The sequence below is a fragment of the Rhinichthys klamathensis genome, unplaced genomic scaffold, assembly GCF_029890125.1.
Source record: "Rhinichthys klamathensis goyatoka isolate OS25496 unplaced genomic scaffold, OSU_Roscu_1.1 h1tg000232l_1, whole genome shotgun sequence".
NCBI classification, from domain to species: domain Eukaryota; kingdom Metazoa; phylum Chordata; class Actinopteri; order Cypriniformes; family Leuciscidae; genus Rhinichthys; species Rhinichthys klamathensis.
The window spans coordinates 1,319,637-1,331,259 of NW_026606756.1; the positions used below are offsets into that span (position 1 = coordinate 1,319,637).

At 44.1% G+C, this 11,623-nt stretch overlaps 1 protein-coding gene across 1 annotated transcript in view; it reads right to left on the reverse strand.

Annotated features, from left to right (window-relative positions):
- galr1b (galanin receptor 1b) overlaps positions 1-11,623 on the reverse strand; it is a 106,834-nt gene extending 95,211 nt beyond the window's left edge. Inside the window, exon 1 of the mRNA XM_056265444.1 lies at positions 10,655-11,623. Coding sequence (XP_056121419.1) covers positions 10,655-11,353 — 699 coding nt within the window. The 5' untranslated portion in view covers positions 11,354-11,623. The remainder of the gene's footprint in view (positions 1-10,654) is intronic.

Here is an 11,623-nt window from a genome sequence, read left to right on the forward strand (position 1 = left end):
GCATACGTATTCTGAACTACATCGACGACTGGCTGATTCTGGCGGAATCAGAGCAGTTGGCGGTTCGGCACCGAGGTGTCGTTCTCGCCCATATGCAGATGTTGGGGTTGAGGCTCAACGCCAAGAAGAGTGTTCTTTCTCCAGTACAGAGAACCACTTTCCTTGGTGTGGTATGGGATACAGTGACGATGCGGGCCACTCTATCGCCCGTTCGTGTAGCTGCTATCCTGAAAGCCACCAAAGAGCTAAAGCTAGGCCAGTCACGCACTGTGAAACAGTTCGAGAGACTGTTGGGTCTCTTGGCGGCAGCGTCCAACGTGATTCCTTTTGGCCTGCTGTACATGAGACCTTTACAGTGGTGGCTAAGGACCAGAGGGTTCTCCCCGAGGGGAAACCCACTTCGTATGATCAAGGTCACGCGGCGGTGCCTTCGTGCCTTAATTATATGGAGGAAACATTGGTTCTTAACCCAGGGTCCGGTATTGGGAGCTCTTTGCCATCGTGTTACGATCTCGACAGATGCTTCCCTCACCGGCTGGGGAGCGGTAATGGAAGGCCGCTCGGTTCAGGGTCTGTGGAAAAGTCATCATCTTTCGTGGCACATCAATTGCCTGGAGATGATGGCTGTCTTCAATGCGTTGAGACAGTTTCTCCCAGACCTGAGGGGCCATCATGTGCTTGTACGAACAGACAACACATCAGTGGTCTCTTATCTGAACCGTCAGGGGGGTCTGCGGTCGCGTCCGCTCTGCAAACTGGCGCACCAGATCCTCCTGTGGTCTCTGGGGAAGGTACTCTCCCTGAGGGCAGTGTATATTCCTGGGGACCAGAATGTGGGGGCAGACATCCTGTCGAGGCAGGAGCTGAGGCCAGGGGACTGGAGACTCCACCCCGAGGCGGTGGAGAAAATTTGGGAGTTTTACGGCCAAGCAGAGGTGGATCTGTTTGCGTCTCAGCACACGACGCACTGTCCACTTTGGTTCTCCCTTACTCACCCAGCCCCCCTGGGGCTGGATGCTATGGTGCAGACGTGGCCGAGGCTACGTCTGTACGCATTTCCCCCTGTTGCTCTGCTCCCAGGAGTTCTGGAACGAGTCCGCCAGTACGGAATAAGCCTACTGCTTGTAGCACCACGCTGGCCGAGTCGGATCTGGTTTGCGGACCTGATCCATCTCTTAGACGGTCCTCCCTTGGAGATCCCGATCAGGAGAGACCTTCTGTCTCAGGCCGGGGGCACAATATTTCACCCTCGACCAGAGATTTGGAACCTGTGGGTTTGGCCTCTGAGGGGGCCCAACTCATAGAGAGTGGTCTCTCAGCTGAGGCTGCTGAGACCATCCTAAGCTCCAGAGCTCCAGCTACTAGGAAACTATATGCGCTGAAATGGAAAGTTTTTTCTGTATGGTGTCACCGACATCAGTGGGATCCGGTTAACTGTTCTGTGAACACAGTACTCGAGTTCTTGCAGGAGCGCTTTACGTCAGGTTTATGTCCTTCCACACTTAAGGTTTACGTGGCGGCCATTGCGGCTTACCACGCCCTGGTTGGGGGTACATCGTTGGGTCGAGACCCCCTGATTACACGTTTCCTTCGTGGCACATTGAGGCTGAGGCCTGCAACTCGCACTAGGGTGCCAGCTTGGGATTTGGCAATAGTACTATAAGGCCTGTCTAGGGCTCCATTCGAGCCCTTAGATTCGGTTTCAGAGAAATTTCTTACCCTTAAGACTATCTTTCTGCTAGCTATTTCGTCCCTTAAGAGAGTTGGAGACCTTCAGGCCCTTTCGGTTTCCCCCACTTGCCTTGAGTTTGCACCGGGGATGGTCAAGGCATTCTTATATCCAAAACAGGGATACGTCCCTAAGGTGCCGACCTTGATTCCGAGGCCTATCGTGCTGCAGGCTTTCTGTCCTCCTCCTTTTACATCTGCGGACCAGGAAAGGCTGAACCTCTTGTGTCCAGTGCGAGCACTGGATACTTATGTTCATCGGACATCTTCTATGAGGAAGTCCGACCAGTTATTTATTTGCTTTGGATCACCTAAGAAGGGTCTTCCTGCTTCTAAACAGACGGTTAGCAAGTGGATAGTCGAGGCTATTTCACTTGCATACGAGTACTCTGACCATCCGTGTCCCTTGGTGGTCAGAGCTCACTCAACGAGGGGTATGGCGGCCTCTAAAGCCTTGTTATTTGGGGTTTCCCTCCAAGACGTTTGTGATGCGGCAGGCTGGTCCTCACCGCTCACATTCGTCAGGTTTTACAGCTTAGACCTGGATGCTGCCCCAGGTTCTCAGGTGCTTAGTGCTTAGTTTCAACAGACTGACACTCAGGTACTTGGAATTCTGGCGTTTTGGGTATTCTCGTTCCCAAGGCGTCAAGTGACGCATCGAGAGTTCCCTCGAAAGGGAACGTCTCAGGTTACGACTGTAACCGTAGTTCCCTGAGAAAGGGAACGAGACGATGCGTCACCCTGCCATACTTCCTGCTTCCCTGTGATCGGCTTGCTTCGACTTTTTGAAGCTAATGCCGCGTTTCACCGGGTGAGCCTTTATCCCTTCCTGGTCATGACGTCACCCGCCCGTGACGCTCATTCTTTCCATTGGACTAGTTGACATTGATGCTCAGACGCATGCACGCTGGGGGCGTTCCCAAGGCGTCAAGTGACGCATCGTCTCGTTCCCTTTCTCAGGGAACTACGGTTACAGTCGTAACCTGAGACGTTTTTAAAGAAGAATGTCCGAAGAACAAATAATATTGAACCTATAAATGTATCTTGTTTCCCTCTATGTGCCAAATATATATATTTCAGAAGTTTGCATGTCTGTTACTCATGAAGTGTTAAAGATATCTTAATATAATTTTATTTTCATTTAGATTATTGTTCTTAAGAAACTTTTTTGGAATCTTCATTTTAAGGGGATAGTTCACTTTGAAATTAATTTTTGGTATGGCGCTTTCCGGCGCTTGCACAGACCGAAGCGCAGGCGCCCTCAGATCACTTGGACGTGGCTGTGGTTACAAGAGGTAAAAACGATATAAATACTGTTCGTTTTCTCACACAAACCGCTCAATTCGTGTCTTAGGCCATCAATGTGTACTTACATTTACGAGTCATTAAATCATGTTTAATTTGGACTTCTCTGTGCATACTCTTTGAGGTGGTGACCATAGACCTGCATTATATGACTGACAGACAAGAACGGTTTGACCTAAAAATATCAAAATTGAAATTACTGCAGAAACAAAGACGCCTACATCTTGGATGCCCTTGAGGTAAGCTAAAACATACCAAAAATTAATTTCAAAGTGAACTATCCCTTTAAGACCCTATATGGTTTAATCCTATATTGGGACGTCACTGTGGCAGGCAGCACTTACACTACTGTGTATGTTGAACTCTTGGTAGCTTCAGAAGCTGTTAAAATTAACAAAATTCCTGTATCCAAATATCTCTGAAACTGAAAAACTATAGATTCTTATTAGGGCTGTCAAATGATTAATCACGATTAATCACATCCAAAATAAAAGTTTTTGTTTACATAATATATGTGGATGCACTGTGTATAATTATTTTGTATATAGTGCTGGGCAACGATTAAAATTTTTAATCGCGATTAATCGCATGATTTTCTTGCGATTAATCGCGATTAATCGCATTGTTACGCGCAAACTTTAATAATGAATTCTAAAGTAGTCTATTACTCACTTTTGATTTAAATGTACTGCTATATACACAAAAGTGTAATAACATGTGGTTTGCAAAAACTTTAAACAAATAAGGTGCTTTTACCAGCAGTATTCCCTTTACACAGCAATAAAATATTTATTGTAAATCTCAACTTAAACATTAATGTTATCAAATCAAATATTAAAACAAAGCTATTTGCCACTGCCAGGGCATTACCTTTTATCTAGCTTGTTAAAACGAGTCCAGTTTTCTTGTTGTTTTTTCTTAACAGGTATCAACAGGTGTCTTTTAGCAGCAGAAACAGTCTATGTGGTCAGAGGTCATGAGATATAAGTCGACCAACGTTACTTCTCTGATAGTAGCTTAGGTTTGGTCATGCCATGGTTTCCCACGTACTCTAAGATCGCATTAAACAGAGATAAAGCCCAATTTATACTTCTGCGTCGAACTTACGTCGTACCCTGACGTGCACCTCTCCAAAAATGTAACGACGCGTCAATTCTACGCGCACCGCAAGCGCTGTGATTGCTAGAACCGCTCCAGGGGTTTCACATGCTCCCTCTGCATGTGTAATTGCGCGTCAACGCGGACAACGACGCAGTAAAACCAACCAACGCGTAGTGTATAGCGTAAGTCCGACACAGAAGTATAAATCAGCCTTTTAAAGTGAGATGAATAATTGGTCGAGCACAGGTGCAGCGACAAGCGGGTGCGTTCTGTGAAATTGTTGCGGTCATGCTCGCCTCACGCGCTCGCCTCACGCACGCGCCCGCCCGTTGCCGAAGTTGAATTGTCTAAAAGGACATTGATTGTCTATAACTTTTTGTACACGACGCGCAGTACAAATCATTGGAAGAGAGACTGATCCTCGGCTCGCTGTTTGAGTTTCCAATTTTTAAATAGTTATCAGGACATCAACAGAAGGGAATTCACATTACAGAGCATCCCCGCTAAACTACACGCATGGCACATCAGGTAAAGTTATGTATAATTTTAATTTAAGTTAAAAAGACTACAGCTGCGTTGCGCACAGAAGCCGTTGCTATGGTTACTATCCATAGAGCGCCTGTCATTCACTCGCGGAGCGCTGTCTCCCTTTCTGTTCACCTGAGAGAACCTGCCAAAGCCCCTCCACTGCTGGTTTGGGTGGGTTATTTGCTGGCTGACCAACATCCCACCCCTCCTGTGATCCATGGTTTGACTGTAGGCCTATGTCCTATTCAGAGCCAGTGTGCAACGTACTTTAAAAAAAAAACAAAAAAAAAAACTGCGTTAACGTGCGATACAAAAATTGTCGGCATTAATTAATAAATGCGTTAACGCGATAATAACGCGTTAACTTGCCCAGCCCAAATATAAATACACACACATGCATGTATATTTAAGAAAAAAATTATTATTTATATATAAAATATAATATAAATTATATATAAATCTATATACAGTATATACATGAAAATATTTCTTAAATATATACAAGCATGTGTGTGTATTTATATATATAAAATAATTATACACAGTGCACCCACATATATTATGTAAACGAAAACTTTTATTTTGGATGTGATTAATCATGATTAATCATTTGACAGCCCTAATTCTTATAAATACATTTTTGAGCAAGTTAATGTGCCTCAACTTGACCATTTCAGTGTATTTTTGAGTGGGGGTTCAATCTTCAACTGGCTGGCAGGAGCCGCCACTGGCAGGTCACGTGACCTGTCAGTGGCTGGCTGGCAGCTGCCAGTCTGCCACTGACAGTTGCCAGTCTGACACTGGCAGCTGCCAGTCAGCCACTGACAGGTGCAGTGGCTGACAGTGGCTGGCTATAGTAGTCTATTTGGCAAGTTTCAGAAACCATCGATTTTGGACAGTTTTTGTGTTTTGTGTTCCTCCCTTTCTAGCTCATTTATTATGAATCTGTTGATATGAATAATGTTCTTTAGTATGATTGCTGTTTTGTGAACTGTTATCCCAATATAACCAGTCAAATGGCCGTGATCAGACTGGCAGCTACAGACGCTCGCTGGACGCTCATCCAGTCAGCCGCGGCTGAGACTGCGAGTCTAACGCGTCGCCTGACACTCTCGCTACAAGGAAATACATTGTTTTCTTTTTATAAATATAATGCCATGCCTTTATTCTTGTGGAGGAATGATGTTTTAGGGACTGTTATCCCAATATAACCAGTCAAATGGCCGTGATCCGACTGGCAGCTTACAGACGCTTGCTCGACGCTCATCCAGTCAGTCGCGGCTGATAGTGCGAGTATAACGCGTTGCCTGACACTCTCGCTGCATTGAAATAAATTGTTTTCTTATTATGAATATAATGTCATGCCTTTATTCTTGTGTATGATTGATGTTTTGGGGACTGTTATCCCAATATAACCAGTCAAATGGCCGTGATCCGACTGGCAGCTTACAGACGCTTGCTCGACGCTCATCCAGTCAGTCGCAGCTGATAGTGCGAGTATAACGCGTTGCCTGACACTCTCGCTGCATTGAAATAAATTGTTTTCTTATTATGAATATAATGTCATGCCTTTATTCTTGTGTATGATTGATGTTTTGGGGACTATTATCCCAATATAACCAGTCAAATGGCCGTGATCCGACTGGCAGCTTACAGACGCTTGCTCGACGCTCATCCAGTCAGTCGCAGCTGATAGTGCGAGTATAACGCGTTGCCTGACACTCTCGCTGCATTGAAATAAATTGTTTTCTTATTATGAATATAATGTCATGCCTTTATTCTTGTGTATGATTGATGTTTTGGGGACTGTTATCCCAATATAACCAGTCAAATGGCCGTGATCCGACTGGCAGCTTATAGACGCTTGCTCGACGCTCATCCAGTCAGTCGCGGCTGATAGTGCGAGTATAACGCGTTGCCTGACACTCTCGCTGCAAGGAAATAAATTATTTTCTTATTATGAATATAATGTCATGCCTTTATTCTTGTGTATGATTGATGTTTTGGGGACTGTTATCCCAATATAACCAGTCAAATGGCCGTGATCCGACTGGCAGCTTACAGACGCTTGCTCGACGCTCATAGTGCGAGTATAAAGCGTTGCCTGACACTCTCGCTGCATGGAAATTAATTGTTTTCTTATTATGAATATAATGTCATGCCTTTATTCTTGTGTATGATTGATGTTTTGGGGACTGTTATCCCAATATAACCAGTCAAATGGCCGTGATCCGACTGGCAGCTTACAGATCTTGCTCGACGCTCATCCAGTCAGTCGCGGCTGATAGTGCGAGTATAACGCGTTGCCTGACACTCTCGCTGCAAGGAAATAAATTGTTTTCTTATTATGAATATAATGTCACGCATCTATTCTTCTTTGCAACTGCACACTGTGTGTGTGTTGAATAATAGTTTAAGTGCGACAAGCAATGGCATATAGATTCTTGATTTTTATTTGTAAATATATTTTTTTATTTGTTTTTATTTGTAAATAGTTTTTTTCTTGGGTTTTATTTGTAAATAGTCTTTGTAAATTTGAAAATAGTGATACAGTCTGTGCTAAGTGATTTTACCGTTAAAGTTGGCATTCTTTTATTGAATTATTAAAAAGCTTTCTTTTATCAAATTATTTAAAAGCATCTCTATTTTGTTCTGGTGTCAGAAAATGGTCAAGGCAATGACAAAGATTCATGTTATTGGGATTAATTCACGTTCGGGACGATTTTAATCCTTGTGAAAAAGTAGCCTATAAAAACGTGAATTAATCCCAATAACATTGTCATTGCCTTGACCATTTTCTGACACCAGAACAAAATAGAGATGCTTTTAAATAATTTGATAAAAGAAAGCTTTTTAATAATTAAATAAAAGAATGGCAACTTTAACGGTAAAATCACTTAGCACAGACTGTATCACTATTTTCAAATTTACAAAGACTATTTAAAAATAAAACCCAAGAAAAAAACTATTTACAAATAAAAACAAAGAAAAAAATATATTTACAAATAAAAAACAAGAATCTATATAGGCCATTGCTTGTCGCACTTAAACTATTATTCAACACACAAACAGTGTGCAGTTGCAAAGAAGAATAGATGCGTGAGATTATATTCATAATAAGAAAACAATTTATTTCCATGCAGCGAGATTGTCAGGCAACGCGTTATACTCGCACTATCAGCCGCGACTGACTGGATGAGCGTCGAGCAAGCGTCAGTAAGCTGCCAGTCGGATCACGGCCATTTGACTGGTTATATTGGGATAACAGTCCCCAAAACATCAATCATACAAAAGAATAAAGGCATGACATTATATTCATAATAAGAAAACAATTTATTTCCTTGTAGCGAGAGTGTCAGGCAACGCGTTATACTCGCACTATGAGCCGCGACTGACTGGATGAGCGTCGAGCAAGCGTCTGTAAGCTGCCAGTCGGATCACGCCCATTTGACTGGTTATATTGGGATAACAGTCCCCAAAACATCAATCATACACAAGAATAAAGGCATGACATTATATTCATAATAAGAAAACAATTTATTTCCTTGTAGCGAGAGTGTCAGGCAACGCGTTATACTCGCACTATGAGCCGCGACTGACTGGATGAGCGTCGAGCAAGCGTCTGTAAGCTGCCAGTCGGATCACGCCCATTTGACTGGTTATATTGGGATAACAGTCCCCAAAACATCAATCATACACAAGAATAAAGGCATGACATTATATTCATAATAAGAAAACAATTTATTTCCATGCAGCGAGAGTGTCAGGCAACGCGTTATACTCGCACTATCAGCCGCGACTGACTGGATGAGCGTCGAGCAAGCGTCTGTAAGCTGCCAGTCGGATCACGGCCATTTGACTGGTTATATTGGGATAACAGTCCTCAAAACAGCAATCATACTAAAGAACATAATCATATCAACAGATTCCTAATAAATGAGCTAGAAAGAGAGGAACACAAAACCTCAAAAATCAATGGTTTCTGAAACTTGCCAAAGGCAGACTGCCAGACAACTAGCCAGCAACTGGCAGGTCACGTGACATGCCAGTCTCAGACTGGCAGCTGCCAGCCAGCCACTGACAGGTCACGTGACCTGCCAGTGGCGGCTCCTGCCAGCCAGCTGAAGATTGAACCCCCACTCGCCATTTGACTGGTTATATTGGGATAACAGTTCACAAAACAGCAATCATACTAAAGAACATTATTCATATCAACAGATTCATAATAAATGAGCTAGAAAGGGAGGAACACAAAACACAAAAACTGTCCAAAATCGATGGTTTCTGAAACTTGCCAAATAGACTACTATAGCCAGCCACTGTCAGCCACTGCACCTGTCAGTGGCTGACTGGCAGCTGCCAGTGTCAGACTGGCAACTGTCAGTGGCAGACTGGCAGCTGCCACTGGCAAACTGGCAGCTGCCAGCCAGCCACTGACAGGTCACGTGACCTGCCAGTGGCGGCTCCTGCCAGCCAGTTGAAGATTGAACCCCTACTGGTATTTTTGGCACTCCGAGAGGTATTTGTATGCAACTATTTTGATAGATACATTACTAGTTTTGTTCTTCAGACATTCCTCTTTAAACACAATCCCCCAGTTTCACAGACAAGGCTTAAGCTAGTCCAAAACTAAAATCCATGTCTGAGCTGTTTTAACTGAAAGCAACTCGCACTGACAACCTCTTCCTCAGCTGCGACCGTGCACAGCCGGTTTAAGCACTTCAGACCTTTGAAACTGCATTGATTTGGACTTTGAAGTCCATTATTCGAAGAAAAATCCAGAAATGTTTTCCTCAAAAAACTTATTTTCTCTTCCACTGAGGAAAGAAAGACATGGATTTCACGAGTTCACACTTACATACAATTAAAGGGAATAAAGTACAATGCGTATTTGGCGTGCTGTCCGGGGGGAGGGCTCCGAGCTCGGAATTCGGCCCGAACCCAGAGTACTCCCCCCGTGTGTAAGTGGTTTAGGACTAGAAGAGTGGAGAAGGGGTGGTGGAGGGACGCTGCTAAACTGTCAGAGAAATGAGGTGAGACTGCTGAGTCTATATGTACACGTTTTAATCATGATTGCTGAGTGCTCTCCACTAGAGATGCGCGGATGGGCTATTATTTCATCCGCAACCGCATCACAAAACTCATCATCCGTCCGCCATCCATCCGCACCAACGTTTTTGACCAATTTTCAAAACCGCACCCGCCCGCCATCCGCTGATACAAGGCGCTGCTGATGACAGCCGCGAGACTAGAAACCGCCCGCCACCCGCCCGAATTTAATTTAAATATTTTTTCCCGTCACGTCATCCGCCCGATCCGCGGTTTATCCGCGGAGTCCGCGGCTATAACCGCCAACCGCGCATCTCTACTCTCCACCCGTGTTAATTATCTGAACGTACTTCTCCCGAACTTTGTTAATGAAACATTTTAATCATGATTGCTGAGTGCTCTCCACCCGTGTTAATTATCTGAACGTGCTTCTCCCGAACTTTGTTAATAAAACATCATATCTTGGATGGCATTGGGGTGAGTAAATTATTAGGAAATTTTCATTTTGAGGTGAACTAATCCTTAAATTGCAGGCATGCAAACTTGGGGCAAAAAAAAAAAAAAAAAAAACAACAACAACAACACAATAATAATAAAACCAAACATTTGAGACAAGGAAAGTTTCTGAAATTCGGTTGATTTGACACGGAATGACCCCATAGTGAATTATTATGGCAATTGTGATAATCATGTTGACACTAGTTAAAGGAAACGCACACAGTAATAAAAAAGTCAGTTCAGATTAAGCAATCACGCGCCAAGTAGCCTAGTTTTCATTTTTAAAACGTGTAATAATTTCGTAGACGCTCCAAAAAACCTTCCCATCCTCACACTTTCATTTTAAACGATAAGTCAGCTCATAGGCTACAACATGAAACGTATCTTTGCAGCAGGTATAAGTCCTCCCTCGATAGATCTACAGTGTCTAATGTCGAATCCTTACCTTGGCATAACAGCATGTGATCAAAACCAGCGGTAACAGATACCCTATCACGAGAATGGTCACTTTATAAGTGTGCTTGGCCACCCGTTCGGTCCAAATCTCCCAGCAGAACGTGCTATTGGGAGCCTTAGGGTGATCCGTCAAAATTTGGTGCTGCGCCACCGGGACTGCAAAGATAAAGGAAAGCATCCAAATAACACAAACGCCAATGAGCGCATTCCTCCGGTTACGAATACACGGGGACTTTTTGGAGAGCACCACGGCAATGTACCTGTCCACGGACATGGCCACGAGCGTGAAAATGCTCACCAGCATGCTGACCGTAAAAAAATAGTGCACAAATTTACACAGAAACGCCCCGAAGATCCACTCGGGAAGTGAGTATATGGTGGCCTGAAACGGGACGCAAAACAGGAGGAAAGATAAATCTGCTATGCTGAGATTTATGATGAAAATGTTAGTGGTACTTCTCGAGCGCCTTGACTTTATTTTCCCAATGACAACCATCACTAGAGTATTTCCAACGATTCCCAAGAAAAATATACATCCAAATATGACGGGCACAATCACTGTCTCCGGACCAAAGGTGTCTGTCGTTTGGTTCGTGTCCATATGCTCCTCTGTCCAGATTACAGTTTCATTTCGGGATAACCCCATGTTTACAAGGATTCGAGAAGCCCGGTCGAAACAAAAGAACATAAGTCCGTTCAGAAGCACAGAACAATCACTCCCCAGTTTGATTTCTCATTTTCTCAAGTTAGCGCGCGCTGACAAATCCTTGGCTCGGTTGTGGAGTGCTCCAGTTACGCTGGGAAATGCACCGGCTGGGTATGAAGCACTAGAGAGAACGCACATCATTCACTGGCGCGTGTTCTTTCCAGGGAAGACGCTGGAACACTGGCACCAGCTCAGTGGGGAAAGTTTTCGCCCGGAAGCGTTCAAAAGATCCTTTGTCGTGATTTGGTCATG